Genomic DNA, 25,543 nt, shown 5'->3' on the forward strand with positions numbered 1-25,543 from the left:
CACCAGCGGCCAGTTATGAATGTGGATCATTCATGGCAGTGGTAATGAAACCATCAGTGACATAGATATCAAAGTTTGGCCTGTCAAAGAAAAGAACAGATACGGCGAATCTGTAGTTTTGCCGAGGATTAAAATATCTGCATGAATTAAATTCCTTTTGATATGGTATTCAAGTTGTGGCAGCATCGTACGTCCTAAATCCACTACTCTCGGGTGATCATCATTCGATAGTATCGCAAACTATTCATGAAAAATGAAAACTTGGAAACTCAATGCGTATTTTCGGTGGTTTTATTCTAATTGAGGTAGTTCCTCGTGCCATTGAACAGGTCGAGATTATCTAGATGAGAACTCAATTCGGGTTACCGATGAGCGTTATCGGCGTAATAAGTTAATGTAGTGTAAGATTTTGAATTGCTACTTGTAATGGCAAAGTGAAGCTCCTTAAATCATGAGACAAGGATGAAGAAGAAATAGGTATATATCAGAGTATCTGCACACTACCTTACCTAGGCGCTGATGCGCCTTATATCTTGCTGCATACTGTGCATTACACTGTCTGATACTGTGCTCTACAACCAAGGGTCGGCAATTTGTGGATGCGTTTTGAAGCTTCACCCGAACAACACTATCGCGACCCGTGAAACCATTGGGAGCTGGCCCGGCCCAGCATTACTTCCCAGCCATGTCTGCCGCTCTCTTCAGATCACGAGCTGCCGTCTACGGTACCCGAATTACTTCCTCCGCTCGTCCTGCCATTCCTAGGTCACAGCTCGTCCAGCGCCGCAACGCATCATCTTCCTCTTCGGCCGGTGACGGAGCTGCTCTCAAGCTTGCCCTCTACGGCACTGTTGGTGCTGCTGCTCTATACGGCTCATACCTCTACGCTACCGATACCCGAGCTTTCTTCCACCGTTGGGTTGTCCCTCCATTCATTCGCTGGGCTTTCCCTGATGCTGAGGACGCTCATCATGCCGGTACCGTAGCGCTGAAGGTGACTTATGAGTTTAACCTTCACCCTCGAGAGCGCGACACGACCCTCGACTCCCCTGAGCTTGCCGTAAATGTATTTGGAACCGAAGTGTCGAACCCAATTGGAATCTCTGCTGGTCTTGACAAGGATGCTGAGATCCCAGATGTACTGTTTGAGCTTGGAGCTGGTATCGTTGAGGTTGGAGGCTGCACCCCTCTTCCCCAAGAGGGCAATCCCAAGCCTCGAGTTTTCCGTGTTCGCAGCCTTGATGGCATGGTGAACCGATATGGTCTGAACTCTCGCGGGGCCGACGACATGGCTATTCGACTTAGGGATAGACTTCGACGATTCGCCCGATCTCTTGGTGTGACTGAGAAGGACGTTCTCGATGGGGAGGCCAATGTTCCTCCTGGGAGTCTACGCAAGGGCCGTCTTTTGGCTGTTCAGATCGCCAAGAACAAGGAGACGGACGAGCGGGATGAGAAGGCCATTGCCGATGACTACGTATACTGTGTGCGAAGACTAGCTCGCTACGCTGATGTTCTGGTCGTCAATGTCAGCAGCCCTAACACACCCGGTCTGCGGGACCTTCAGGCCACTGAGCCCCTGACAAGACTTCTCAGCGCTGTAGTTGACGAGGCCGCTAAGACTGACCGAAAGCAAAGGCCCAAGGTCATGGTCAAGGTGTCGCCTGATGAGGATGAGGATACTCAAATGGAGGGCATCGTTGAGGCTGTTCACCGAAGTGGTGTTGACGGAGTCATCGTGGGCAACACAACTAAGAGACGAGATGATCTTGTTCCCGAGGGTATTAAGCTTACTGCTCAGGAGCAAAAGAACCTCATGGAGACTGGTGGCTACTCGGGCCCAGCTATGTACAGCCGAACACTCGACCTTGTTCGAAGATACCGTAAGTTGCTAGACTCGCGTTCTTTCGCAGCAACAACAGGATCGCCACAGAAGGTCATCTTTGCCACAGGAGGCATCACCAACGGCGAGCAGGCACGAAACATTCTCAACGCTGGCGCGAGTGTAGCCATGGTCTACACAGCGATGACATATGGTGGTCCGGGTACTGTTACCAGGATCAAGCGGGAGTTAAAAGATGGTGGAAAGAATTAGACATGCTATAGCAACATTTCACGTTTTATTTGTTCGTCATAGGTATCAAAATGGGACAAGTTATGAGGTTCAAGTGGTTTTATCTGCTTATCAATTTTTTTTCCTACATTTGTCTGTTTTAATGTCAAAGCCCCCAGTACTCAAAAGAAGCTCCATGCCGTGAACTCATGAAGAGTAATCGACTGCTTCTCAATATTCTGACCTCCCGTTGATTGGGCCCAGCCATATCAAGGGACGAAAGACTGATCATCCAAATTAGATGTCAGTATGAACACTCCTCAACTCCAGGAAACATAGGGGACAAGGGATAAGTGGCTTAAAAGCCAGGCTCCTTGTCCAGCCACTGTCGAAGAGCATCGACGTAGCCTCGAATCTGGGTCTGAAGAGCAGTGATGCGCTTGTCAGCGTCACTGATCTCCTTCATGGCCAGGTGCACATTCTCTGGCTCTGGATGCTTGCAGGCTTTCGCAATTGCCGCCTGTGCCTCCTTCTTGTTAATGACGAGGCGTAGAGACTCTTCCAGAGACTGTAAGGTCTTCTTACAGTCGTGAACCCATTCGCGGCACTGATTGGCCACGTTTCCAGCATTGGTTATCTCCTTCTTGTTGGTGATGCTGGCGTTGACCAGATAGTTCTGGTCTCGGGTATTCTCCTTGTACTTCTTGAGCAGGATTTCATACTCCTGCTGGATTTCCTCCAGGCTCCAGTTCTTACAGTCCCCAGAATCCGGGAGTGTCCAATTTTGCTGTCTCTGTCTGGCTGCCCTCTTTTCTTGATTCTTCTCCTGTTGACGTACTGACAGGGCCCGGAGCATGCCACGAATACCGGTGGCATGTGCACCGTGACCGGGGTCCTCGAACGGGTTCTGAGAGGAGGACATGATGTTAGAATCCAAGTTAAAGTAGGATGATAGGTAGACAGGTTGAAGTGGTAAGGTGAATTTGGACCTTTGGGGAGACAGAAAGCTGTGAAAAGAGTACTGCGATGGTCAGAGTGCTGTGAGAGGGTGTTGTATTGGCTGCGGAGAGCTAGATGATGTTTGGCAATGGTTGAATAGTTGAGCAGAGACAACTCACTATTTATAAGGTAAATTTGAAACCACCCAGAGCTCTCCGAGTCATCTTGGTTCGTGGTAATCTATTGCTTGTGTAGAGCCTGTTCCGTGAAGGAGCTTCAGAACGACACCACCTTGACCAGATTCTTTGGTTGTGCCGCTAGTTCTCAGGAACTCCATGGACTGATATACTATTCCAATATGTGACTTGGATACGTTGACAGTTACCTGGATACAAGGGTTGTTTTTTGTTGAGTCGAACATGTAATGCATGACCATCGACTTCTTCCCACTGTGATCCGGAGACACGGTGTTTATATAGGTGAACAAGTCTATCTGGACGTCATTCTGGAAGTCCTTTTGGCTGCGGCCATGATTGTTCGGTTGTTTAGTGGCCCCGACAACTATCTCATCGGTCTCTTGTTTGATGTAGTCGAATGAGCGTCGCAAAGTTGCTCACTGGTTAGAGGAGGTCTGTCATTATGAGGTCGAGAAGGTTACAGAACCAAGTTGTCATAGGTTTAACACCCATGTGTATACTAGCAGTTGTTTCTTTCAAGTTGAGAGGCCCAGACGTTGAATGATTGCTGAAAGCTTGGACCTGGCCACACCCGACGTTGACCAATGAACTGAAAGTCTGGTGCTTTAGATGAAGTTCCATGTGTTCAGAAGACTGAGGAGAGCTAGTAAAATGAACTGCCCTGGGTATCGAGACATTAAGCCGGCGATGATCAGGGCCATGGCGATATGAGAAACGTGTCGAATAGATAAGGGACCTGTGTTCAGACTATCAGTACTGCAATAGATATATGTATTGACTATCCATAACTTACGAGCCATCCGATATCTTTGAAGTTGGTTGCCATCACAGCAAGGCTAGCTTGATCTTTGATTGGTAACAATTCTAGTCGAACCTGTCAGTATCGTGTTCTGAGAGAACGATATTGGAGTGACTCCTTTACCCTTACAACCTTGGTCGTTATATCTATGCCTAGTACGGCAGCACAATGTCGGCTTAAGCCCTCATGCATATAGGTATACAGAGATACTGGCCACTGCATTATTTCGGTGCTGCAGTGTCGAAGGAGGAGGTCTATAGTCGGGTGTTCCTGATGAGATCTGGAATATAGATTGATGCGAAGGTTGAGATTCATAAGATGCTAGAACCATTTTTGTCGCTCTTATATAACTTACATGCAGAGGCTTAGGTAATTGCGTTTCCTTGACTTGTTAAATCATCAAATAGGTAACTACGTGCAGCTCGGCGGACATGGTGCTCATCTTGGTGATCTAGGCCTGTGAAGGCTCAATGCTTCATGCACGAAGAGACGCCTGCACTTATGCTATGGGGCGGCAGGAGGCAAGATGCAGAAATATTGGGACTTCTGTCTAAGATGAAAGAAGACTTAGGTAAACTTAGGTTATTTCTATAAAGTTTAGTAGGCTTACATAACTTACCATAGTTTGGTACTGTGTATAACAGGCGATATATGTAGTGTATAGACGTTCCACCAATAGGTCTTCATGCATACGGTCCGAAAGCATGCAAGAAGCCGTAGTGCATTATTTTACCTCTGATGAGGGTTGTGAACTAACCTGCTGGCAGATTCTCAAATAGAATGGTGCTTTGTTCACGTATTAGACTAAGAGGTATATCCATAGCTTGTCCTTGTCCTTGTGGAGAAGTATAGAGTTTACATTAACAAAATGTATCGACTTTCGGGAATAACTATATAGATCTCAAATTATGAACAGAGTAGTATTCCGAAATAATTACCGGGTATCAGTAGTGTCTCATGTTTATCTTTGCTCATCTAGGGAGCCATTCACGTGCGCTCAATCTGCACAAGGTCACATATAAGCTAGGATGAGATTCGGTTATAGGCCCAACATCTTAACTTTCCAACAGCCGAACAACGAACGACAGCAAACAACAAATTGACACCTGATATTTGACTGAATCATGGGATGCGACTGCTGTGGCCCTCCCGCACCAGCTGCGGAGTCGGTCACTGCTGAGACGCCTCCTCCAAGCGATATCGGAAGTTGCAAGGATGCTTGCTGCGATGGAGGTGACGCTGCCACTGAAGTCAAGGAGGAAGAGTCAGCAAACAAGGAACGGGATGATGATTTTTGTGCTTCTGGTAGCTGTGAGGAGCCGAACAAGGATGACGCCCCGGAATGCTGCCGCGGAAAAACGAGCCCATGCTGCAATGCTTCTTGCATTGACCGTATCGCCACACGAGAGTGCGAGCTGAGTGCCTTTCACAAGCGTAAGTTCCGCATACTCAAAAGCACTGCTAGCGGTACATTGCTAACACTTTGCAGCGGATGCAACGGGTTGCGGCAGCTCTAGCTCCAGCTGTAATGGTGCAGCTGACGGCAAGGCATGCAGCAAGCACAGTCTATCTGCTCTCGACCGCTACGGTGCAACTCTGAAGGCGCTTGGGTGCATCTGCCGCGCTCTCATCGCCCTGGGTCAAGAGTCGTGCTGCGAGACCAAGGGCCGCTCTGTTGTCACCAAGCAATGCTCCAAGAAGTCGTCGTCCCGCTATCTGATCCGTAAATCAACGGACTCCTGCTGCAGCACCGGCTCTGTCACGAAAGAAAAGGCTGCGGAGAATCGTCTTCGCTTACGAAAGGGCTCCAATGAGAGTGCTAGGTCCGCCAAACAGCCCTCTGTCAAGGAGAGCTGCACCAAGCCGTGCTGCTCCGTTGTCAAGCCCGACAAAGAAGCAGCCTCTAAGAAGTGTGCCAGCTCATGCCGTTCTGGAGATAACGGCAAATACAACTGTGCCGATCCTAAACCGGTCAAAGACAAGGACAAGGACGACTGTTCTGGTGGGCGTTGTTCCAAGAAGGCTGCACCCAAGAGCCCACTCGTCGAAAAGAGCTGTGCCAGCAACTGCTGCAGCGATGGTGATCTTTCCAAGAAAATTGTTGAGAGCAGCGGGTGTCCCGATAAATGCTGCACAACTCAGCCGGAAGAGCCATTCACTGCCAAGAATGGACGAATGGCTGAAGTTGCAAAGGGCAACTGCGCAAAGTCCTGCTGTGACGAAGAACTAGCGGCGATCGTCAATGAGCTACCCAAGTCAACATGTGTCAGTTCCTGCTGCAAGCCAGCTGAGAAGATCGTCACCAAATCTTCTAACAGCTGTGCCGATTCTTGCTGCGAGAAGGCTCCATCTATCACCTGTCGAGACTCTCCGGCGGATGCTTGTTGCGTGTCTACGTCGCCTAAGAAGGGAATGAAGATAGAAACAACACAAACCCCCGAAGACGTAGAGAAACAGGCAACAGGAAAGGAACATGTGGTTCTCAGCATCTCCGGTATGACATGCACTGGCTGTGAGACTAAGCTCAACAGAACTCTCGCTACAGTCCCAGCTGTCCATGATCTGAAGACCAGTCTCGTTCTCTCACGTGCCGAGTTTAACATTGATCTTCGTCTCGGCTCAGTAGATGAGGTTATCAAGCATCTCGAGCGAACCACTGAGTTCAAATGTGAACGACTTCAGACTAAGGGGTCTAGCTTGGATTTCACTGTGAATGGCAGCACGTCTGAATTTACTGGCCAAGCATGGCCTGAAGGAGTGTTGGATATGAGTCTCGTCGACAAAGATACTGTTCGAGTCTCATTTGATCCCAAGATCGTCGGAGCGCGAGACCTTGCTGAAAGATCTTGGGACCCTCCAGTTCAGCTTGCGCCTCCTCGTGGTGATTCGTCACTTGAAGCGGGCAGTAAACATGTTCGTCATGTTGGGTACACTACCCTCCTATCTGCTGTTCTGACAATTCCTGTTCTGGTCATGGCTTGGGCTCCGCTTCCTGAGAGAGAGGTCGCATACTCTTCGGCTTCTCTGGCCTTGGCCACCATTGTTCAGGTTGTGGTTGCTGGGCCTTTCTACCCGAAAGCTATCAAGGCTTTGGTCTTTTCCAGAGTCATTGAGATGGACTTGTTGATTGTTTTGAGCACAAGTGCGGCCTACGTCTTTTCTGTTGTTTCATTTGGATATCTCATCGCCGGCAAGCCCCTTTCGACTGGTCAATTCTTCGAGACTTCCACCCTGCTAGTTACCCTGATCATGGTCGGACGGTGGGTTGCGGCACTTGCTCGCCAGAAGGCAGTTGAATCCATCTCAATCCGATCACTCCAGTCCTCGACTGCCATTCTGGTTGACGAGGAGACCGGCACAGAGCGTGAGATAGACGCCAGACTTCTTCAGTATGGCGATGTCTTCAAGGTTCTACCAGATACTAGGATCCCGACAGATGGAACGGTGATGAGTGGCTCATCTGAGGTCGATGAATCGATGCTTACAGGCGAGTCCAAGCCCGTGGAGAAACAGTTCAGGAGGGTTGTCATTGCAGGGTCTATTAATGGCCCTGGAGTTATGACAGTTCGCCTAAACCGCTTGCCGAGCGACAACACCATCAACGCAATCGCTGCCATGGTAGATGAAGCCAAATTATCAAAGCCAAAGCTACAGGACCTGGCGGACCGAGTGGCTTCATACTTCGTCCCCGTGGTTGTGGCGTTGACTATCATCACTTTTGTCATTTGGGTTGCAATTGGCATAACTGTCCGTGGCTATGGTGGCTCCAAGGCAACGACTGAAGCAATCACATATGCCATCGCTGTTCTCATTGTGTCCTGTCCTTGTGCGATCGGACTTGCAGTACCAATGGTCATAGTCATCATGAGCGGAGTCGCAGCAGAAAGAGGCATCATTTTCAAATCCGCAGATGCTATCGAAGTTGCTCACAAGACATCTCATGTTGTTTTTGACAAGACTGGGACTTTGACTCAAGGAAAGCTGACTGTCGTTGCAAATGAGTGTGTCGATAAAAGTACTCTTCCTCTCCTTTTAGGTTTGATAGAGAACAGTCGTCATCCAGTCTCCATGGCTGTGACGAGCTTCCTCAGGAGTATTGGCATTGAACCTTTGGCCGTCGGTGAACCGAAGAGTTTAACTGGTAAAGGCGTAGAAGCAGTTGTGAAGGGTCAGAAGTTGAAAGCTGGAAACTCCACATGGCTTAATCTCTCGGATGGTCCTCTTATTCAGCCTATGCTTTCTCAAGGTCATACCGTCTTTTGTTTCACAATCAACGACGAGCTGCAGGCTGTTTACGGTCTCCAAGACGAACCTCGAAAGGACGCCTTTGCAGCGGTTGAAGCCCTGCACATGCGAGGCATATCAGTTCATGTGGTTTCTGGCGATGATGATACAGCTGTTCAGAACCTGGCATCCAAGTTGAACATCCCGCAAGACAATGTGCGCTCACGGACTTCACCTTCTGGCAAACGGGACTATATCCAGACACTCCTCGGTACTTCCACTGATCGCAAAAAGCCGGTTGTCGTGTTCTGCGGCGACGGTACAAACGATGCAGTCGCTCTCGCCCAAGCCACCATTGGTGTTCACATGAATGAAGGCACAGATGTAGCCCAGTCCGCAGCAGACGTCGTTCTCATGCGTCCCGCTCTTGGTGGCATTGTCACTATGATAGACGCGAGTCGAAAGTCGGTCAATCGCATCAAGTTTAACTTCGGCTGGAGCTTTGTGTACAACACTTTTGCGGTTCTTCTCGCTGCTGGGGCATTCGTCAATGCCAGAATTCCACCGGAATATGCAGGTCTTGGAGAACTGGTGAGCGTTCTGCCGGTTATTCTTGCGGCTGTGCTTCTGCGCTGGTCGAAGATCTAGTCAGGATATTGAGACTCAACTTGTAACAGCGCAGCTTCTGTTCACTCTCATTTATCTTCGACCAGAAGTCCTGTAGCTGAAGATTTCTTTCATGTTACGCTTGATTTCGACCAGCACAGTGTTGCACGACTGTCGTTACCGGCCTCTATTGCTTTGAATTTCGACGAGAAACAGCGTCTTTGGGCGCCCAGAAAACATCAGTACCCTTCTATCCAAGCTCATGGTGAGCTTCCTTAAACTACTGCGAGTTCTAATCCAGACTTGGAGAGGACTGAAGAGAGACTCGTTCAGTTTCTTCTTCAGTGTTCACTCGCTTTTACTACGTAGGCAGATAGTCTTCCTTGTTCGCCACCTTGGCTTTGTTACAATAGTGAAGCTAAGCTGAGCAATGCCATTGACTCATATAATCCACCATGTTTCTAGTCCCGAATTGTGATCTCAGAATGAAATGAATCGATAATCTATCATTTACACGCATTGGCCTCGAGTCACTAATAGGCACACAATATGGCAGTTATAAGTAATAATCCCTCTTATTTATACTGCCAGAGTATAAATGCTTACCCAGAAGTGGGCCAGATTTCAGTTCATGCCTCCAGCCATTATTACCCCCAAAGTCCGTTCCTTATTTTACAATATTAGTATTACATAATTATGCCTTCGGACCAACAAACAAACAAGCTCGCAAGGTTTCTCAGGCCGTTCGCAGAAATCAAAAAACGAAACTCAAGATCCAAATACAAGTCCCCACGGTAACTCGGCCAACCACACCCAGCAAGAGAAAATGGGTACGAGGGCGAGCAAAATCCACCAAATTTCAATGGTGAGTTTGATTTGCATCCAACGTGGTAGTGTTCTACTCAGCAATGAGCGATGGGAGCATGTCTTTGTCCCATAAACAAGACAGCCAAGGCCAGGCCGAGATTCACATTCCACATGTTCTCGTCTTCGTTGCATGAGTAGACTATAACAATTAGTCCATGATTCATTTCAATCACATCAGAGGATATTAGCTTACGGTACACTCCCGCGGCAGAAACGCAGATCACTACCGAGATCGCACCGTCGGTCGTTGGGGCATTCTAGATGGAGGCTCCGTCGTTCCACTAGCCATTCCACTTTGAGGTTGATACCAGTGTCGACGAGACTATAGAAATAGGCGCTGGTGTGTTTTAAAGATAGTGCATCTGGGTAGATGAGGAAATCGGAGATGGCGAGATGTATTTCTGTTGGTAGAGACATGAAGGTCCGCTGCGGCGATGTTCTCTTACCGGAGGCCGTCCCGGCATCGGGCCCGGTTGTGGGGCGACGGCTTTGGAGGACGTTGGACATTGTGGAACGGAGCGGGACGGAGCGGGACGATTGAGTTCCGAAGGAGCGGCAAATTACTATGAAGCCTTTGATCTAGATCTGGGAATATGCGAGGGCTTTGTATCTGGCTGCTGCCTTGAACGAGGTCAAGGACTTGGAAGCCTAATCGATAGTTTACCTAGGACAGGCCGGGGTTGTTGTAGGCAGCGCCCAAGCCAATAGGGAGGGCAGTGCAGAAATCTAGGTCATTTATTACCTTAGTCGTTTCAGGGCACTTTCAGCTGTAGGACTATTGTTATAAAATTAGGTTCAAGGCTGAGAGCTCGAGTTTTACGTTAATTATTGTTGCTCGTGGAGGCAGCCAAATATATATTCTACCTATTTCGGTTGTTGGACGAGTGACAGTAAGAGTGAGAGCCGAATGCGGGCGTGTCTGTTTGCAATAGAGACATGGCTATGGGCCTATGGCTATAGTTAGTATTGTTCTCCACACTCAGATTAGCCCCGGAATATTGTTCGTCTTGGACTCGACTGATTCATCTGCGAACATCAATTAATCACAATATGAATACCTCATCTCTTAGGTAGACATTCTGCCTAAGGGGGTATTCTTACCTAGGCAGTTGCGTATCACTTTCAGCACCCCACGTGACCTCGTGTACTCGCTCGCGTCTTCCCTACTACCTAAGTAGAGACAGACGCCAAAACTCATCCTTGTCATTCATCATCAAAACCTTTGCTAAATTTAGCTGCAAGTGCCATTTTCCCCGCCGCATCCATTCCCTAAAACAATGATTCATCGCCTCGAACGAGAGCGGTTGCGATGACGTTAGATAGCGATAACGAGTTCGGCTACGATTTCTCTGCCGAGGAAGAAGAATTGCTCCTTCAACTGTCTGCTGAAAATAACAACATCCCGAATAACGCAGAGATCGCAGCTATAGACTCTGTTCCTGAGAGGCACGATAGTCTGCACCCTCAAAATGTCGCTGGCGGCACATCAACTTCTGGCGTGGACCGCCTTCAGACAGAGTCCACGAATACTCTGTACAGAGGCAAGGCTTTCCATCAACTCGACACGTCTTCTGGTCTGCCAACGCCGCCACCAGCTTTATCCTCGATCGAGGACGTACTCTACCCGGATTGTACGTGATTATACCCTCAAGAGGCTTCAGCACTAACTGACCAAAGAGATTAGTGAGCAAAGCCTTGAAGGATTTGAAACCAAAGCCACCTCCAGAATCAGAATCAAGTGTCACTCCGACACCAGCAACTGAGGCCAATGAGGCTGATCAGTACGATGATGGCCGTTCACCTCTGCAACGGTTCAGGTCATATCCTAAGAGACCATTGACCGTGACCGATCTTACGTCTGGTGCTTGGTGCGAGCTGCAGTACTGGTATACCCTCACCCGCTTACCTGGAGGTCGAAGAACCAGAACAGCAGCCATGAAGCAAGGAACAAAAGTTCACAAAAAGCTTGAGGATGAAGTCCACACTACAGTTCAAATTGACATCATGACCAAGGAAGATGCATTTGGACTCAAACTGTGGAATCTGGTCCAAGGACTCAGAACCTTGCGAGACACAGGACTCACTCGTGAACTCGAAGTATGGGGCATGATTGATGGGAACCTCGTCAATGGAGTCATCGACAGCGTGAGCTACGAGAACCCCAATCCTGAATTTGAAGCAGAGCTCTCTAGTCAAGAGCCTGACACGACCGGACGGCAATCCTCATTGACTGACTACTTTCCGCCAAAAAACACGAATCATAAGAATGACTCGGGGCCAAAGATTTATCTTGCGGACGTCAAGACTCGCGGATCATTTTCTCCTGTTTCCAACGCTCAAATACGGCCTGCAAAGATTCAGTTGCTCTTGTATCATCACTTCTTGTCTAATATGGCTGCTGGAAAACTAGATTTCTTCAAAGTCTTTCGGCGATACGGACTTGATCCAGATGACGCCTTTTCAGATACTTTCATCGCCCAAGTCGGTAGCCTGCACGATGAGATCTTTGTGGATGCATCAGAAACAGAAACGGAGTTCACCCAAGAACATCCTTCCTCGAGTTTCCAGAGCTCTTCTTCAGCAGGGCCAGATCTGTTGCAGTATCGAACTCTACGCGAACTCATTCCTCTTGTCGAGCATGAGATAGGGCTCACTTTCCCTCAGGGCGAACACTCCCTTGGCCACATGCTCCGAGTTCAATACGTCCACCGCAGTGATGGTCGTGAGATCGATCTTCACGACTTTCCTGTTTCGAGACAAGCTTTGGAGACCTATCTTGCTAACTACATGGATTGGTGGAAAGGGAAACGCGATGCAAGAGGCGTCGATATAGAGGAAGCGTTCAAGTGTAGAACATGTGAATTTGCTTCCGATTGTTCGTGGCGTCAGGGCATGGATGATGAGATGTTACAGAGAGCCAGGGCGCAGCAAAAGATACGGGCTACGCGTCGGGCGCGTAGCAATGCTGCGTAAGATTGGAGACAATCTGGATATCATGAGTTATGATGCATTGGAACATGTTACGAGAATTGTACGAATTGTTCAGGTCTATGAAATCCATAGAAAGATGTTGAGCATAAACAAGACATTTTGTTGAGTAGTTGTATTGATCCATACTGGATTCTATTTATCGTCTAGTCTATACCGAAGTTGTCTATGTGGAAAAGGAAAAGGAGAAACATAAAGTGGACTATATTTAGTGCTTTCTATGTCGGTGAGTACGGGTCATTCCAAAACCCCAGCCATCTATATCATCGTCAGTATGGTCTTTCAAGTCGCATATATTCGAGACTTACATTGAGAAGCGACGTGGATGTCAACATCCAACTCATCCGCCCAGTGCCAGACAAGATTAGGGTCCTTGAGGAAGCCCCGTCCCACCAACACAGCATCTACAGAGTCATCTCTCAGATAACCCTGGGCCTGCTTTCCAGAGGTGATCATTCCCACTGAAGTCACAGCAACTCCGGTATCCTTGACAGCTTTCTTCACGGCAGCAGCATACGGGACTTGGTAACCAGGGCCAGAAGTGATTTGCTGACGGCTATCCAAACCGCCGCCTGAAATATCGATCAGATCGATGCCGTTCGCGGCGAGGATTTGACCGAGCTTTGCGGCTTCTTCGATATGCCACTGTGGTAAAGACGAATCGAACTCGAGGTAGTCTGTTCCCGGCATGCGGACAAGGAGGGGAAAGTCTTCGGGGACGATATCACGAGTGAGTTTAACGGTCTCGAGAAGGAGGCGAATACGGTTCTCAAAAGATCCGCCGTATTGGTCCGTTCGTTGGTTTGAGGCTGGGGAGAGGAACGCATTTAGGAGATATCCATGTGCAGCGTGAACTTCGATGGCCTCACGAAGTCAGTGTCTATCAAATCAGATGTGCTCTCTGAAGATCTCACATCAAAGCCAGCCTTGAGAGCTCTTTTCACAGCAGCAACCCAATCTTGCTTGAATTTGGTAATGTCATCGCTTGTCATCTCCCTGGGAGTGAGAGACTCTGGACTATAGGGAATTGCACTTGGTGCAACCACTTCGTCCGGCCAGCCACCAGCCTGTAAGCAATGAGTCGCTGATCACGTACATGTTGTGGTGAGTATCCTACCTCTTTGACCGCTGTGTTCTTGCGATCCAGCCAGGGCACAACAGTACTCGCCTTCCTCCCAGCATGGCCCATCTGAATGGCAATCTTCGCTCCTTGGCTATGCACGAAATCCACAATCTCCCTCAGAGGCTCAAGCTGTCCATCCTCCCAGATGCCGGCATCTTGAGGGCTGATTCGTCCTTCTGGTGACACTGCGTTTACTTCTGTGATGATGAGTCCAGGGCCACGTGCGGCGAAGCTTCCGAGGTGTTGCTTGTGCCACGGGGTCATGTAGCCATCCTTAGCAGAGTATCTATAATGTCTGTTAGGCATTTGGTAGTGGTACGCGCTAAGAGGTTGCATACTGGCACATTGGTGATACGATGATACGATTGTGGAGCGTTAGACCTCGTAGTTTGAGGGGAGAGAATAGGCTGCCTTCGGGTTGGACATCCCATGGGGTTCCTGCAGGAGGGTCTTGGATAGGAGTGTAGAAGGGAACCTTTGATTGTGTTAGTGAAAGGTATGAATTGTGAGTGTATCAAAGAGACAAACATTTTTGGCTCCGACGTTGATGAGGATCTTTGGGTGACCATTTGCTTCGACTGAACCCATGTTTGTTATCTTGATAAAACTGAGGTATTATTTGGAAGGGTATCGGTATTCGATGATAGTGGTAGCGGTAGAGTTGATCAAGAGTAATGGACTTGAGTGGAAGAGGTTTTCTGATAAAGGAAGCAAGGCCCTATACTTATACTTGATCCAAGAGAAGGTCTTTACACTGTCAATATCTCCCTACAATAGAACATGCAAGTTCTAAGTGACATTCAACGTCAAGACTTGTGATAAACCCGAACAGCGAGTCCTCCAAACCCATGTTTCACGAAAAGCCATTCAAGGTAATTGTCGTAATCACATCATGTTCTGCATCGGCTTCACCGAATGGGATATCTTGGTTCTCGGTTTTCGGCATGATGCATCGCTTATGAATATGTGTGGCTTGCCTTACCAAGAATGCATGGAACGTTGAGTGACGAAAAGTCTACTGATTATGTTCAGTGTTTCCCGAGTGAGTCGGCCGACTCTGAAATGGGCTCTATTGGGTCATTGACAACGTTCTTGTTATTGGAGGGTTGCTGTGCGATCGCCTACGTATGAAATTATTTCAAAATGAACTATACACTTTAACGAGAATGTTCAATGACCAAGACATTAAGGAAGAGGGCATAATTAAGTTACAGCTGTGGTGTTGTAAATAGGCAATAAGTTCAAAGAGCCTCAGGAACCAAAATGGTTTAGGTTAGGCAACCTCGCATTCTAGAAGAACTTCCCTTCCTCAAGCATCACTTACAACTCCCTACAACTGAGCCCCCACAACCCTAGCATCATGCAGCGCTATAGAGAAGACGCCTCTGATGAGAGCCATGATGAGGAAGACATTCCTCTACACTACAAGCGGGCGTTCGGCGCGGGACTGAAGCGCCAAAGGGTCGAATTTGTTCCCGCCCAAGATCCTGATGCGGGAACTACAACCACAATAACACCAGCCAAGTCAACAGACACTTCCATCGGCGACTTATATGCTAGCATCGTTTTAAAACCCGCCAAAGACAAAGATACCAAACCCTCAGAAGAAGAGCCAGAAGAAATATGTCCAGACTGCAAACTCCCCCTCTCATCCACTTCACAGCCCCACGAAGCATCCTTCGCTCACCAAGTCTCACTCACACATTCACACCCCCCATCAGCCCTTGATCGCTCGCGCATGGGACTCAAAGCCCTAAAGTCTCAAGGCTGGGACCCTGATGCCCGACGAGGTCTAGGAAGAGAGGGCGAGGGAATGCGATATCCTATCAAAGTGGTGGCAAAAGAAGATACCCTCGGAATCGGAGCAACTATACCGAAAGAGATCCAAGAAAAGAAAAAGGAAGAGAAGCCCAGGCCATTAAACAGAAAGGAAGCGAAGCAGCTGGCGGCCAAGGAACGACAACGGCATGAGAGACTACAGGGTGAGATTTATGGAAGAGTTGATGTGGAAAGCTATCTGAGAGGGAAAGGCGACGATGGTTGATTAGGTATACAAGGCAATGAGAAAATACAAATAAAGACAGCTCGAGGCACCGGCTACATTGTATCCGGTCTTCGATTTCACAGGCCATCAAGCGGTTAAAGAGATGCCTATTCTAGGACTTGCTCAAGGACTCACCGCCGGATCAGAAGACTCATCCGGAAAGACAACACTGAACGACTCTGCGGTATCTGAAGCCATCGTAGCTGAATACTTGGGCTTAGAATGTTGCGATGCTAATGCGATCAGCTCTAATTTCGAGAGCTATCTCTAGTCAACTGAGCTTAAGCACTGAGGTATATCGAGGGTTTCAGATTGAACTAAGTGTTTCATGTTGCATAAACGAAACAGTGATAAACATATCGATATATCCCTATCGAGATCTTCAACAGAACATCCACAAATTGTGTTCTACCTACACAAGTCAAGATGTGAAGTCGAAATATACTCAAAGTTCAAGCATCTGTGATGACCTCATCGAAGTTGAGGCTGATACACCGCTCCCTACCTATGTCATGCTGCTGATGCCCTGTCCTTTAGGCCTCCTTCAGGGACATTTATAGAGACCATCACTAACCAACCACCGGGCGCTAGCGACTGCAAGACCTGGACCCACCTTCTTCATGCCTTCCATTGGGATGATGAAACCCCGCCAAATGGAAAGCCGTAGGTACCTAGTTAGCACTTAGCACCTCAACTCCTGACTTGGGCCTGATCCCAAACCAAACTTAGAATCCTCGATACTTGAGCAAACCACCCAAAACCTCTCAACTTTTAGCAACCTTACATTGCACCATTTTTCTTTTAACTCAACTTTGATACCCCTGCGCCTTACCGTATCGCTTCAATTTCAAGGTTCTGGGCTGGATCCTACCGCCGCTTCTTTCGTTGTCAAACACTGCCTCAGCCTCCCTCAATATCTCCATACCCAACGACGTGACAGGGCAGCCCGCCTTAACTATACACCATGGGGCTGTCCGTCATCCAAGAGCAGCATGATGGTATGATATATACGACACAAATACTATACGCAATTCGTTGCTAATGCGCCGGCTTCAGCTATCTTGGGACAGATCAAGAAGATCACCCGAGGCGATGTAAGCTACCAGCCAAGCTTTGAGCTCGACAGTCGACTGACGTCTTTGATGCAATAGTGGAAATGCCTGATCGTCGATGAGAACTCCAAAAAGATCATTGACAATGTCGTCAAGGAGGATGATATTCTCAATAACAATATCGCTAGTTGGTCTATCTATCTGACTGCCAGCTTGTTGTCTGGTACTGACCAGCCTTTCCTCCAGCTATTGAGCGAATCGAGAACCGTCGCGAACCGAACCCTGAGATGGACGCAATCTATATTCTGTCGCCTGAATCCTTCGCTGTCGAGTGTCTTCTCGCCGATTTCGAGATGCGACGTTATCGCAGCTACTACCTTGTCTGGACCGGCCTCCTCGACCCCTCATTGCGACGCAAGATCGACGACTTTCCTGGAGCCCGACAGCTCCGCGCCGGTTTCCAGACCATGTTCGTCGATTTCCTGCCTCGAGAATCGCATCTCGTTACCCTTCGCGATCCCTGGAGCTTTCCCATGCTCTTCCACCCAGCCTGTAACGCCGTCGTTCCAACACACATGAAGGCTCTAGCGCAAAAGGTAAGGCGGCAGCATGCTTCGGTCGGATGACGTTTGTTGATAAGAAGTTAGATCGCCGGTCTTTGTATTACACTCGGAGAATACCCCAAGGTTCGTTACTACAAGCCGCAAAGCGCACGCCACGAGGCAGCCGTACTCTGCACTCATCTGGCTCGATTTGTCCAAGAAGAGCTCGATGCGTATGCGCAATGGGACACTAGCTTTCCCCCACCCTCACCGCGACCACAAGCGACACTCGTCATCACAGACCGATCAATGGATTTGATGTCACCTTTGGTACATGAGTTCTCCTACCAAGCCATGGCACACGACCTCCTGCCGATCAAGGACGGCGACAAGGTCACTTACCGTACGACAATCAACGAGGGAACTCCAGAAGCTGAAGAGAAAGATATGGAGCTCACAGACAAGGACAAGATATGGGTGGACAATCGGCACAGACACATGAAGGACACGATTGACAAACTTATGGGCGATTTCCAAAAGTTCCTCCAACAAAACCCCCACTTCACCAATGAGAATGCCGACACGACCAACCTTAATACGATTAGAGATATGTTGGCAGGCTTGCCGCAGTTTCAAGAGATGAAAGAGGCGTATTCCCTGCACCTGACCATGGCGCAAGAATGTATGAACATTTTCCAGAAGCACAAGTTGATGGACATCGCCTCCATAGAGCAAACGCTCGCATCTGGACTGGACGAGGACTTTAAGAGACCAAAGAACATTCTCGAAATGATTGTACCTCTGTTGTGCGACGAGGCCGTATCGCCTTCAGACCGGCTGCGCCTCATCATATTATTCATTCTCTACCGAGATGGTGTCATTGACGAAGACATCAAACGACTCTTGGCCCACGCGTCCCTCCCCCAGTCTGACCGTGAGGTTGTACTCAACTTTGAGCAGCTTGGTGGACATATGACACATGCGCTCAAGGATGTGCGCCAGATCCCTCCGCCTCTATTCCCGATCGATCCAAAATCGACTCAGCTGAACGAGGAGTATGGATTAACACGATTCGAGCCAGCAATGAAGCACATGGTGGACCATCTGGCAAGGGGCATGTTGGATCAGACTCACTTCCCTTATGTGAAACCACCACTGGACCCCAATGAGGAGCTTCACTTAGCACAGGGAGGTTCTCTTCGTGCCGGTCGACCAAATTGGGCAGCAGCTGGACGCCGTCCACCAGAAAATCGACAGCGGTTGATTGTCTTCATGGCTGGAGGTGCTACATACAGCGAGAGCCGATCATGCTACGAAGTCGGTGAAGCGCGCAGTCGAGATATCATTCTCGTCACTTCTCATATGATTACTCCTCAGTTATTTATTCGCCAAGTGGGCGATCTCAGTCGCGATAAGCGTCAACTTGACCTGCCCCTGGAGCGACCCAAGCGACACGCTCCACGGCATCTCTTTGAGCGACCAGCTCCTCCTCGCCCAGCACCCTCACAGCAGCCCTCACAGCAAGGACTGCCACCTGGGCCCACGAACCGACCAGGCGGTCTTCCTTCAAGACCTGGCCCTGGCCCTGGCATGGCGCCTCCAACCGCTGCCATGTCAAACATGTCGATTAATAATAACCATGGTAACAACGCAGCACCAAGGCCGACATCGCACCACAGTGTTCAACAACACCATGAGGAGCCAGGCAAGCTCCATAAGGAAAAGAAGAAGCGTAACTTCCTCGGCATCAAGAAGTAGGGTTCTTGGAACGGGGGTCTCTCTTCAGCTTCTCCGCCGAAACACAGGACCATTCGACGGTCACACACTACAGAAACGTCGACTTCGTCTGAAGATTACAATACAAATGCGTCACATAAGCCAGAAAGGAGTGCTTCCAGTAGAAGTCGGTTGTATGGTCCTTCGGCCTAATGTGGCTTCTTAGTAAAGCACATGGTGGAATTTCGGGTTTCGCAATTCGTCGACGTAGCGTGGCGTTGTTCTACCGTCTTTTGAGTATTGGCTACTATCTAAGTTGGAAGCATTACTTAGCTTGGGAACTCGAATGATTGGGAGACGTTTATCTGTATATATCAGTCGTAGTGTATAAACGTCGTGAATTCTTTGTTCTCGTTTCAACATGACTTTTGAAGTAACTGCTATTTACTCCTCATCATCATATCAACAGAAATCGTCATGATCATCGCCGATAAATACCCAGACAAAAAAAAGGAAGCTGCCGTAAATCGCCCATCAACCAATCCATTTGAATTCACTACCTAACTTTCACCGAGTAAAACCATCATGCCTATATCCCTTGATTTCCCCCATCGCCGTGCTTCCCAAAAATGACATGTTAAAAAAACAAGTTACTAGCTACAGGGCGTACCCTGATTCCAAGCATGCGTTCCAAAGATGCGGTGAGTTGATTTCGGTAGATATTCGTACAGTAGTGGAAGAAGCCCCTTTGTTAATTGTAAGGCTTTGACTTTCAAATGTTTCTGCAGACAGGCTGATTGATTCCGTACAAAGGTGGTACAGACTTTGTGGTCGAGGAGTGTTTGGTTCGATGCGTTGAAGCACGGTATTCGTATGAGATGTGATTAAGGTCTCCCGAAAGCGGCGCCACGGCCGTTGCCGGGAGGAGGCATACCGCGGCCCTCAAAGGGACCGCCAGGGAAGTCAGGTCCAGGGGGGCCGTTGAAGCCGCCGAGCCCAGGTGGGATGAATCCGGGAGGGAGGCCGCCATAGAAGGCAGGGGGAGGCATGTTTCGAGGAGGAGGGCCACCCAAGGCCTCGAGAGGAGGCATCACGCCAGGAGGGAAGTTGGGAGGAAACATGTGAGGCATGGGCATGTTACGGTTGGGTCCAGGGCCACCAGGGCCACCAGGGCCACCGAGACCACCAGGAAGCCCTGGGGGAGGGATCATAGGGCCTCGCTGCTGAGGAGGAGGCATTTGGCCACCAGGCATCCAGCTGGGAGGCATCTGATGGTCCAGACCAGGAGGTGGGGGTGGGCGTTGCAAGATCTGTGTAGGTTGGTTGGGTCGAACATCAGCGTCAGGAGGGTTGTGGAATCGTTCTTCCATGGGGAAGCCAGGCGGTGGTTGGCGCATTTGACGTTGAGGACCACGGTCGTCTCTGGGGAAATCGGGCTCCTGAGGCATCTGTGGTGGCTTCTGCTGCTGTGGCCCCATGCGCATCAACAGTTCATTGCGCTGGGCATCAGGAGGTGCTCTCATGAGATTCATCAAGAACTCAGTGTTACTGTTGTTACGAGCGGCATCAGGGCGTCCAGAACCTTGACTGGGAGCTCGCTGGCGCTGGCCAACAAGATCCTGAAGAAGTTGCTCGGGGCGAGCAGCTTGTGGCTGGGGTCGAGGTGCAAGAATCTCTTGAACATGCTGGGGCGGGACTCGGCCAATAGGACCGTCCATTCGTCGATCAGGTCCATACTGCTGGAAAGGAGATTCGGGGGAGGTAATGGCGTTCGGCCTGCCAGCATTTGGCGGTGTACCTTGAGGGGCGGCAAACGCGGGCAGTCCTGGTGGTGTGGCGCTCATCGTCTGTTTCTGTAACTTTGCCAGCAGTTGCTGGAAAGCTTGTCGCTCATCCTCGCCGCCCGCTGGAGGAGCTGGGCCGCCAGCGAAGGGGAGAGGCAAAGGCATACCGCTGTTGACAGGAGGTCCTGTCATAGGAGTTGGAGGTTCTGTTTTGCCTCGAGGCTCGTCCTGGGGTTGCGAAAAGAAAGACGTAAACCTGGAAGATTTGCCAGCTGCCTTGGGTTTGTTGACAGGTTCCTTGGTCTCTTCAGCAAGAGGAGTATCCAGACCAGCATTCGATCCAAACGCCATGAAGAACTTATCAGGTCCAGCTTGAACCGCTGGGGCAGACTGCACAGGGGGCTTTTCAGCCTCGATGATGGCTTCAGCTGCCTCGGCATTCGCGGATTTACCAGGAGCAGCAGGGATTCCAGCCTTGGCCTTCTTCATCTCCTCCATCCACTTCTGGAAATCTTGCTGCGTGTGAGCTTCGGGATGCTCCTCAAGAGGTTCGTCTAGCCATTCAGGCTCACGCTCGACTCGTTGATCACGGTCTCGTCCCCATCGTCGATCATTGGTGCGACTGTTGTTGTTATGACGATCATCAGGAGTATCAACGATCGCATCGCGATCTCTCCAGCTCTTCGCGCGATCAATTCGTTCACGCTTGTCGGGGGTGGCAGTAGCTTCAACAGCGGGAGTGGTGACTGCATTAGACTCGTTTTTGTACCATGGCTCAGTTTTGTTCCTGTTCGTTCCGTTTCGAGGCCTGCCCTCATCGTCTCCGTCTCTGGCGAAAGTGTCAAAGTTTCGTGCAGGGCGATCCCGAGCAGCGTCGTCACGTTCTTTGGGCTGTCGCTTGTCATCTCGGAAGTTGCCTCCCATACGCCCATGGAAACGCTCAGCACCCTCGTGCCCAAAACTCTTGCGTGGCTTCACAGTACTCCAGCCATCTGATTCGCTCTCGCCTTCACGACGGCGGTAACCATTGCCATTGCGTCCATCACGAAATCGGTCGACATCAAGATCTCCATTACGACTTCGAAAGTTGCCGAAACGCCCCGAAGCGTCAGACTCCTTGGCAATTTTGTCCGTTTCTAGCGAAGATTTGCCTCGCGCTGAAGCAAACGCTGTTCGGGGTGGTGCAAAGACGAGGTCTTCAGGGTCTAGATAGGTGCGCGCCGGTCAGTACACGGGGAGCCTAGGAGCGAAGGACGAGAGAGACAAACTGGCACTATTCCTCGAAACGTGTCTCTCAACACCAGGACGGCGATTACTCTGGTCAAGCAGAGGGTTGTCATTGGACCGAGGTCGGTCGCCAGGAAGCTTTGTTTGTGTGCGATTTGGCTCGGGTGGGGGTCTAATCTAGGTTAGGAGACTTGAATATGACTTGAGAGGGTCATGCTACTCACCCCATCCAGTCTTCAGCTGGAGGGAGACTTGGCGGTTTGGTACATAACGGTGATTCCCGCAAGTAGATCAAGAAATTGGCCTCATAGCGGATTACCATGATGAAGAAAAAGTTGGCGCTATGAGCGCATTCGAGTTATCGGCGGTATAGTATAAAGAAGTGTGAAGTGTCTCAAGGTGGACGTGCGAGCACAATCGAGGTAGCCTTTAGAGAATTGTCTTCCCTTGAAGGATGGTAGCTTCGAGTTCGGACAGAGTGTGGGTTTTGGAAATTTATTAGTTGTTGGTGCAACAAGCAGGGATGACGCCGTGGCGAGAAGTTGCGATAGCGGATTGAGTATTGTGCGGAGAGTAGAATGATCAATTCGTTCGGCCGGTGAGTCAGGTGAGGAGAACCCGCGGGGTGAATATCGTTCAGTGAATTCAGGCAGCAGCCGTAGTAACAGTCAAGGTAGGGGACTTTGGTGAACAAGAGCGTGGAAAGGAGATCAGGTCGAGCGAGTTGGTGGTTGACGGAGAAGGGTGACGTCCTAAGATGGTGGTGCACCTTGCGGTTGTGCTGGACTGTGCTGTGCTGAGCTTTGCTTTGCGTTGCTGGTGGTGGTGGACAAGGCGAACCAGAGGTGGAGCCAAGCCTCTATCGAGTCGAAAAGCCCCAATCAAGAACAAGCAGGGGCCCAGCGAGGGAGAGAGTGTATTGTAATTATTGGTTCGTCGAGCGGGTAAATATTGATTGACTTGATGCAAGTATAGTATTGAAAGAAGTCCAAGGGTTTAGTGGAATGATGTCAAAGGCGGGCGGTTCAGCGGAAAGCGTGACAGTGTTTAACGGTGCGCAAGACGCAGGAGATGGTTGAGGTGGACTAGGTTGGGTGTTGGGATGTACGGATATCGAGGATTGTTTTCGGTGGCTTGACGTGGTTGTGAGAGGGAGAGACCGAAAGCGGGCGAGAAAGACGAGAGAGAGGTGAGTGAGAGAGAGTGGAGGTGACGTGAGGGAACAGCGAGCGCGAGGGCTTGAGTGTCCAGTGAGCGACACTTGTTAGCGCTGTTAGCGTGAGTGACAGTTGGCAATAGAACAAGTCAGACCCTGTTTCTAGGCAGGTAATATAGCAACAAAGCAGGTATAATATGCTAGAATATTCTTGTCTGTCTTGAATTGAAATAAATTATCCCGTGGGCATTGACTGAACAGAAGAATGAGATGTTGTTGATGATTGATTGATTGACTGATTTGATTTGTTTGTGGATGAGAATGAGGAGAAACAGTGGATAGACCCGGCTGGAGTGCACTGTCTGATACTGCTGCACGCACTGAGAATGAGCCTCCACCTGATGGAATTCAGTCGCGTCGTTCCACTGCCTCCACTAAAATCTCGGGTACCTGTACTGTGCGCCTTGAAACAACCCAGCCATTGGGCTTCACCTCAGTTTCATCCCATCAACAATAAAACTCGGCTCATGGTTGCATAATAAACCATGCAAATATTCTGCAACAAATAAATATTCAATATTCTTTTTTTTTTGTTTTTTTACACTAACTATCCAATATTGACAATATTCAGTCCTATTTCTTCTGCGCGGCAGTTACCTCCTCCTCAAGCGGCAGAATATGCGGCAGAGGTCCAACAGGCGTGATAGAGAAAGGGTTTATCTGAGTGTGGCTCCTGGTGTAGTGCCACTTGATGTGCTCAAACTGCGTAGTATCACTGAACGCGGGATCATTCCAGTACAGGTTCCGCATCCACTTGTGCAGAGCTGGGTATCCTGAGCGAATGTCGCGGATGTTGCACTTGAAGTGCTGTACGTAGACGGGATCGAAGCGGATAATCGTGACGAATAGTCGAATGTCGACTTCGCTAATCTTGTCGCCAAACCAGTAGGGGCCTTGTTGCTCGGAGAGATGCTTCTCAGCGCGGTCCAGGGCTTCAAAGAGGGCTACGACGTTACGCTCGTAGGCTTCGCTGGTGGTCGCAAAGCCGGACTTGTAAACACCGTTATTGATGCCGCCGTATTGCCACTCATGGACCTCCTCGATTTGCTTCTGGAGATCTTCAGGGTACAGCTGGATGGCCTTGTACTTCTCATCCAGCATGTCGTCAAACTAGACTAGGTTAGTATTCATAAGGCAAAGCACATACTAAATAACTTGCCTCAGTACCAAGCATTCGCAGAATTTCACTGCTTTCGTTGCTCACAATTCGGTTTGTCTTCTTGTCAAACAGAACTGGCACGGTGTATCGACCATCATAGTTCTTCTCACTCTCAAAGTACACATCCTTCAAGTGAGTGAACCCCTCATGACCCTTGATAGGATCAGGGATCACATTGTCGCCGGGAACATCCTCATCTTTGGAAACAAATCGCCAGCCTCCCTCACCAAGATGCCAATGCACAACTGAGTAGGAGATGATGTCCTCAAGGCCCTTAAGTTTGCGGGCGATGAGTGTACGGCACGCCCACGGGCATGCGTAGCTCACATAGAGGTGATATCGGCCGGCCTCAGCAGGGTACTTGGCGTTGGGATCGCGAGAGATCCAGTCTCGGAATGAGCTGACTTGACGCTTGAACTCGCCAGATGTGTCGCCGGGCTTGACCCAGTCAGTGACTTTACCAGTGCTTGACTGTAGCTCTGTTAGCAAGCTGAGAAGAGCAGTGAGAGTATCTGGTCTGTGTACCATTCTGATTTGATGTGGGGGCTGAACTTGTGTGAGAAGGGACGGTTTAAACGATGATGCTCTGATAGATGTGATGGATCTAATCGATTGTTGCAGTGGTCTAAAGAGGGAACTCCTGTTGAGAACTCGAGATGATCGGATTCGAATTCCTTGCATTGACATGTCTATAAAACAAATCGGATCTTTCAATGACGGCGACAACCAACACCTTTATAGCTGCAGCTGAAGAGAGTACACTACGAGAAAAGTGGCCATCGCCATACATGATGGAACCCTTGCTCACTCATGACTTGCTCAGCAGCCCCTCACAAGCTATGGCAGCTTAGTTACCAACCAGATAAAGCCCGTCCTCCCAATCCCTAGGGCCTGTTCCTCCGTCTGGTGGGTTCCCCGAGAGCTTCCATTCCTGAGCTATTCCGTCCTAGAGCTTTGGCTGCCACGCTTGGAAGCATTCCATAATCGTGGCGTAATAATCGACCCCG

The 25,543-nt window shown here is 49.5% G+C and overlaps 10 protein-coding genes across 10 annotated transcripts; 5 read left to right on the forward strand and 5 right to left on the reverse strand.

Moving 5' to 3' along the window:
* Positions 1 to 685: 685 nt before the first annotated feature.
* Positions 686 to 2,095, forward strand: FMAN_02566 (putative orotate reductase (NADH2); the record flags this gene model as incomplete). The annotated part of the gene is made up of 1 exon (XM_041820142.1): positions 686 to 2,095. One exon carries the CDS (start codon positions 686 to 688, stop codon positions 2,093 to 2,095), a length of 1,410 nt encoding a protein of 469 aa, XP_041686052.1.
* Positions 2,096 to 2,411: 316 nt separating this feature from the next.
* FMAN_16182 (uncharacterized protein) lies at positions 2,412 to 2,975 on the reverse strand (the record flags this gene model as incomplete). The annotated part of the gene is made up of 1 exon (XM_041820143.1): positions 2,412 to 2,975. The coding sequence occupies one exon, from the start codon at positions 2,973 to 2,975 to the stop codon at positions 2,412 to 2,414; it is 564 nt and encodes a 187-aa protein (XP_041686053.1).
* A 2,137-nt stretch (positions 2,976 to 5,112) lies between these two features.
* On the forward strand, positions 5,113 to 8,860 carry FMAN_02567 (putative P-type ATPase; the record flags this gene model as incomplete). The annotated part of the gene is made up of 2 exons (XM_041820144.1): positions 5,113 to 5,422; positions 5,478 to 8,860. The coding sequence occupies 2 exons, from the start codon at positions 5,113 to 5,115 to the stop codon at positions 8,858 to 8,860; spliced, it is 3,693 nt and encodes a 1,230-aa protein (XP_041686054.1).
* A 726-nt stretch (positions 8,861 to 9,586) lies between these two features.
* FMAN_02568 (uncharacterized protein) lies at positions 9,587 to 10,192 on the reverse strand (the record flags this gene model as incomplete). Its single annotated transcript, XM_041820146.1, has 2 exons — positions 9,587 to 9,824; positions 9,879 to 10,192. The coding sequence occupies 2 exons, from the start codon at positions 10,190 to 10,192 to the stop codon at positions 9,587 to 9,589; spliced, it is 552 nt and encodes a 183-aa protein (XP_041686055.1).
* Positions 10,193 to 10,994: 802 nt separating this feature from the next.
* FMAN_02569 (uncharacterized protein) lies at positions 10,995 to 12,658 on the forward strand (the record flags this gene model as incomplete). Its single annotated transcript, XM_041820147.1, has 2 exons — positions 10,995 to 11,316; positions 11,370 to 12,658. The coding sequence occupies 2 exons, from the start codon at positions 10,995 to 10,997 to the stop codon at positions 12,656 to 12,658; spliced, it is 1,611 nt and encodes a 536-aa protein (XP_041686056.1).
* Positions 12,659 to 12,881: 223 nt separating this feature from the next.
* Positions 12,882 to 14,384, reverse strand: FMAN_02570 (uncharacterized protein; the record flags this gene model as incomplete). The annotated part of the gene is made up of 6 exons (XM_041820148.1): positions 12,882 to 12,931; positions 12,982 to 13,537; positions 13,588 to 13,740; positions 13,791 to 14,082; positions 14,135 to 14,271; positions 14,325 to 14,384. 6 exons carry the CDS (start codon positions 14,382 to 14,384, stop codon positions 12,882 to 12,884), a joined length of 1,248 nt encoding a protein of 415 aa, XP_041686057.1.
* Positions 14,385 to 15,156: 772 nt separating this feature from the next.
* FMAN_02571 (uncharacterized protein) lies at positions 15,157 to 15,840 on the forward strand (the record flags this gene model as incomplete). The annotated part of the gene is made up of 1 exon (XM_041820149.1): positions 15,157 to 15,840. The coding sequence occupies one exon, from the start codon at positions 15,157 to 15,159 to the stop codon at positions 15,838 to 15,840; it is 684 nt and encodes a 227-aa protein (XP_041686058.1).
* Positions 15,841 to 16,804: 964 nt separating this feature from the next.
* FMAN_02572 (uncharacterized protein) lies at positions 16,805 to 19,192 on the forward strand (the record flags this gene model as incomplete). Its single annotated transcript, XM_041820150.1, has 5 exons — positions 16,805 to 16,838; positions 16,897 to 16,934; positions 16,992 to 17,079; positions 17,139 to 17,488; positions 17,540 to 19,192. The coding sequence occupies 5 exons, from the start codon at positions 16,805 to 16,807 to the stop codon at positions 19,190 to 19,192; spliced, it is 2,163 nt and encodes a 720-aa protein (XP_041686059.1).
* Positions 19,193 to 20,034: 842 nt separating this feature from the next.
* FMAN_02573 (uncharacterized protein) lies at positions 20,035 to 22,483 on the reverse strand (the record flags this gene model as incomplete). Its single annotated transcript, XM_041820151.1, has 3 exons — positions 20,035 to 22,139; positions 22,203 to 22,333; positions 22,386 to 22,483. The coding sequence occupies 3 exons, from the start codon at positions 22,481 to 22,483 to the stop codon at positions 20,035 to 20,037; spliced, it is 2,334 nt and encodes a 777-aa protein (XP_041686060.1).
* Positions 22,484 to 23,950: 1,467 nt separating this feature from the next.
* Positions 23,951 to 25,064, reverse strand: FMAN_02574 (uncharacterized protein; the record flags this gene model as incomplete). The annotated part of the gene is made up of 3 exons (XM_041820152.1): positions 23,951 to 24,487; positions 24,537 to 25,007; positions 25,062 to 25,064. The coding sequence occupies 3 exons, from the start codon at positions 25,062 to 25,064 to the stop codon at positions 23,951 to 23,953; spliced, it is 1,011 nt and encodes a 336-aa protein (XP_041686061.1).
* Between the last annotated feature and the right edge of the window lie 479 nt (positions 25,065 to 25,543).

The sequence above is a fragment of the Fusarium mangiferae genome (assembly GCF_900044065.1).
Source record: "Fusarium mangiferae strain MRC7560 genome assembly, contig: FMAN_scaffold010, whole genome shotgun sequence".
Lineage (NCBI taxonomy): Eukaryota > Fungi > Ascomycota > Sordariomycetes > Hypocreales > Nectriaceae > Fusarium > Fusarium mangiferae.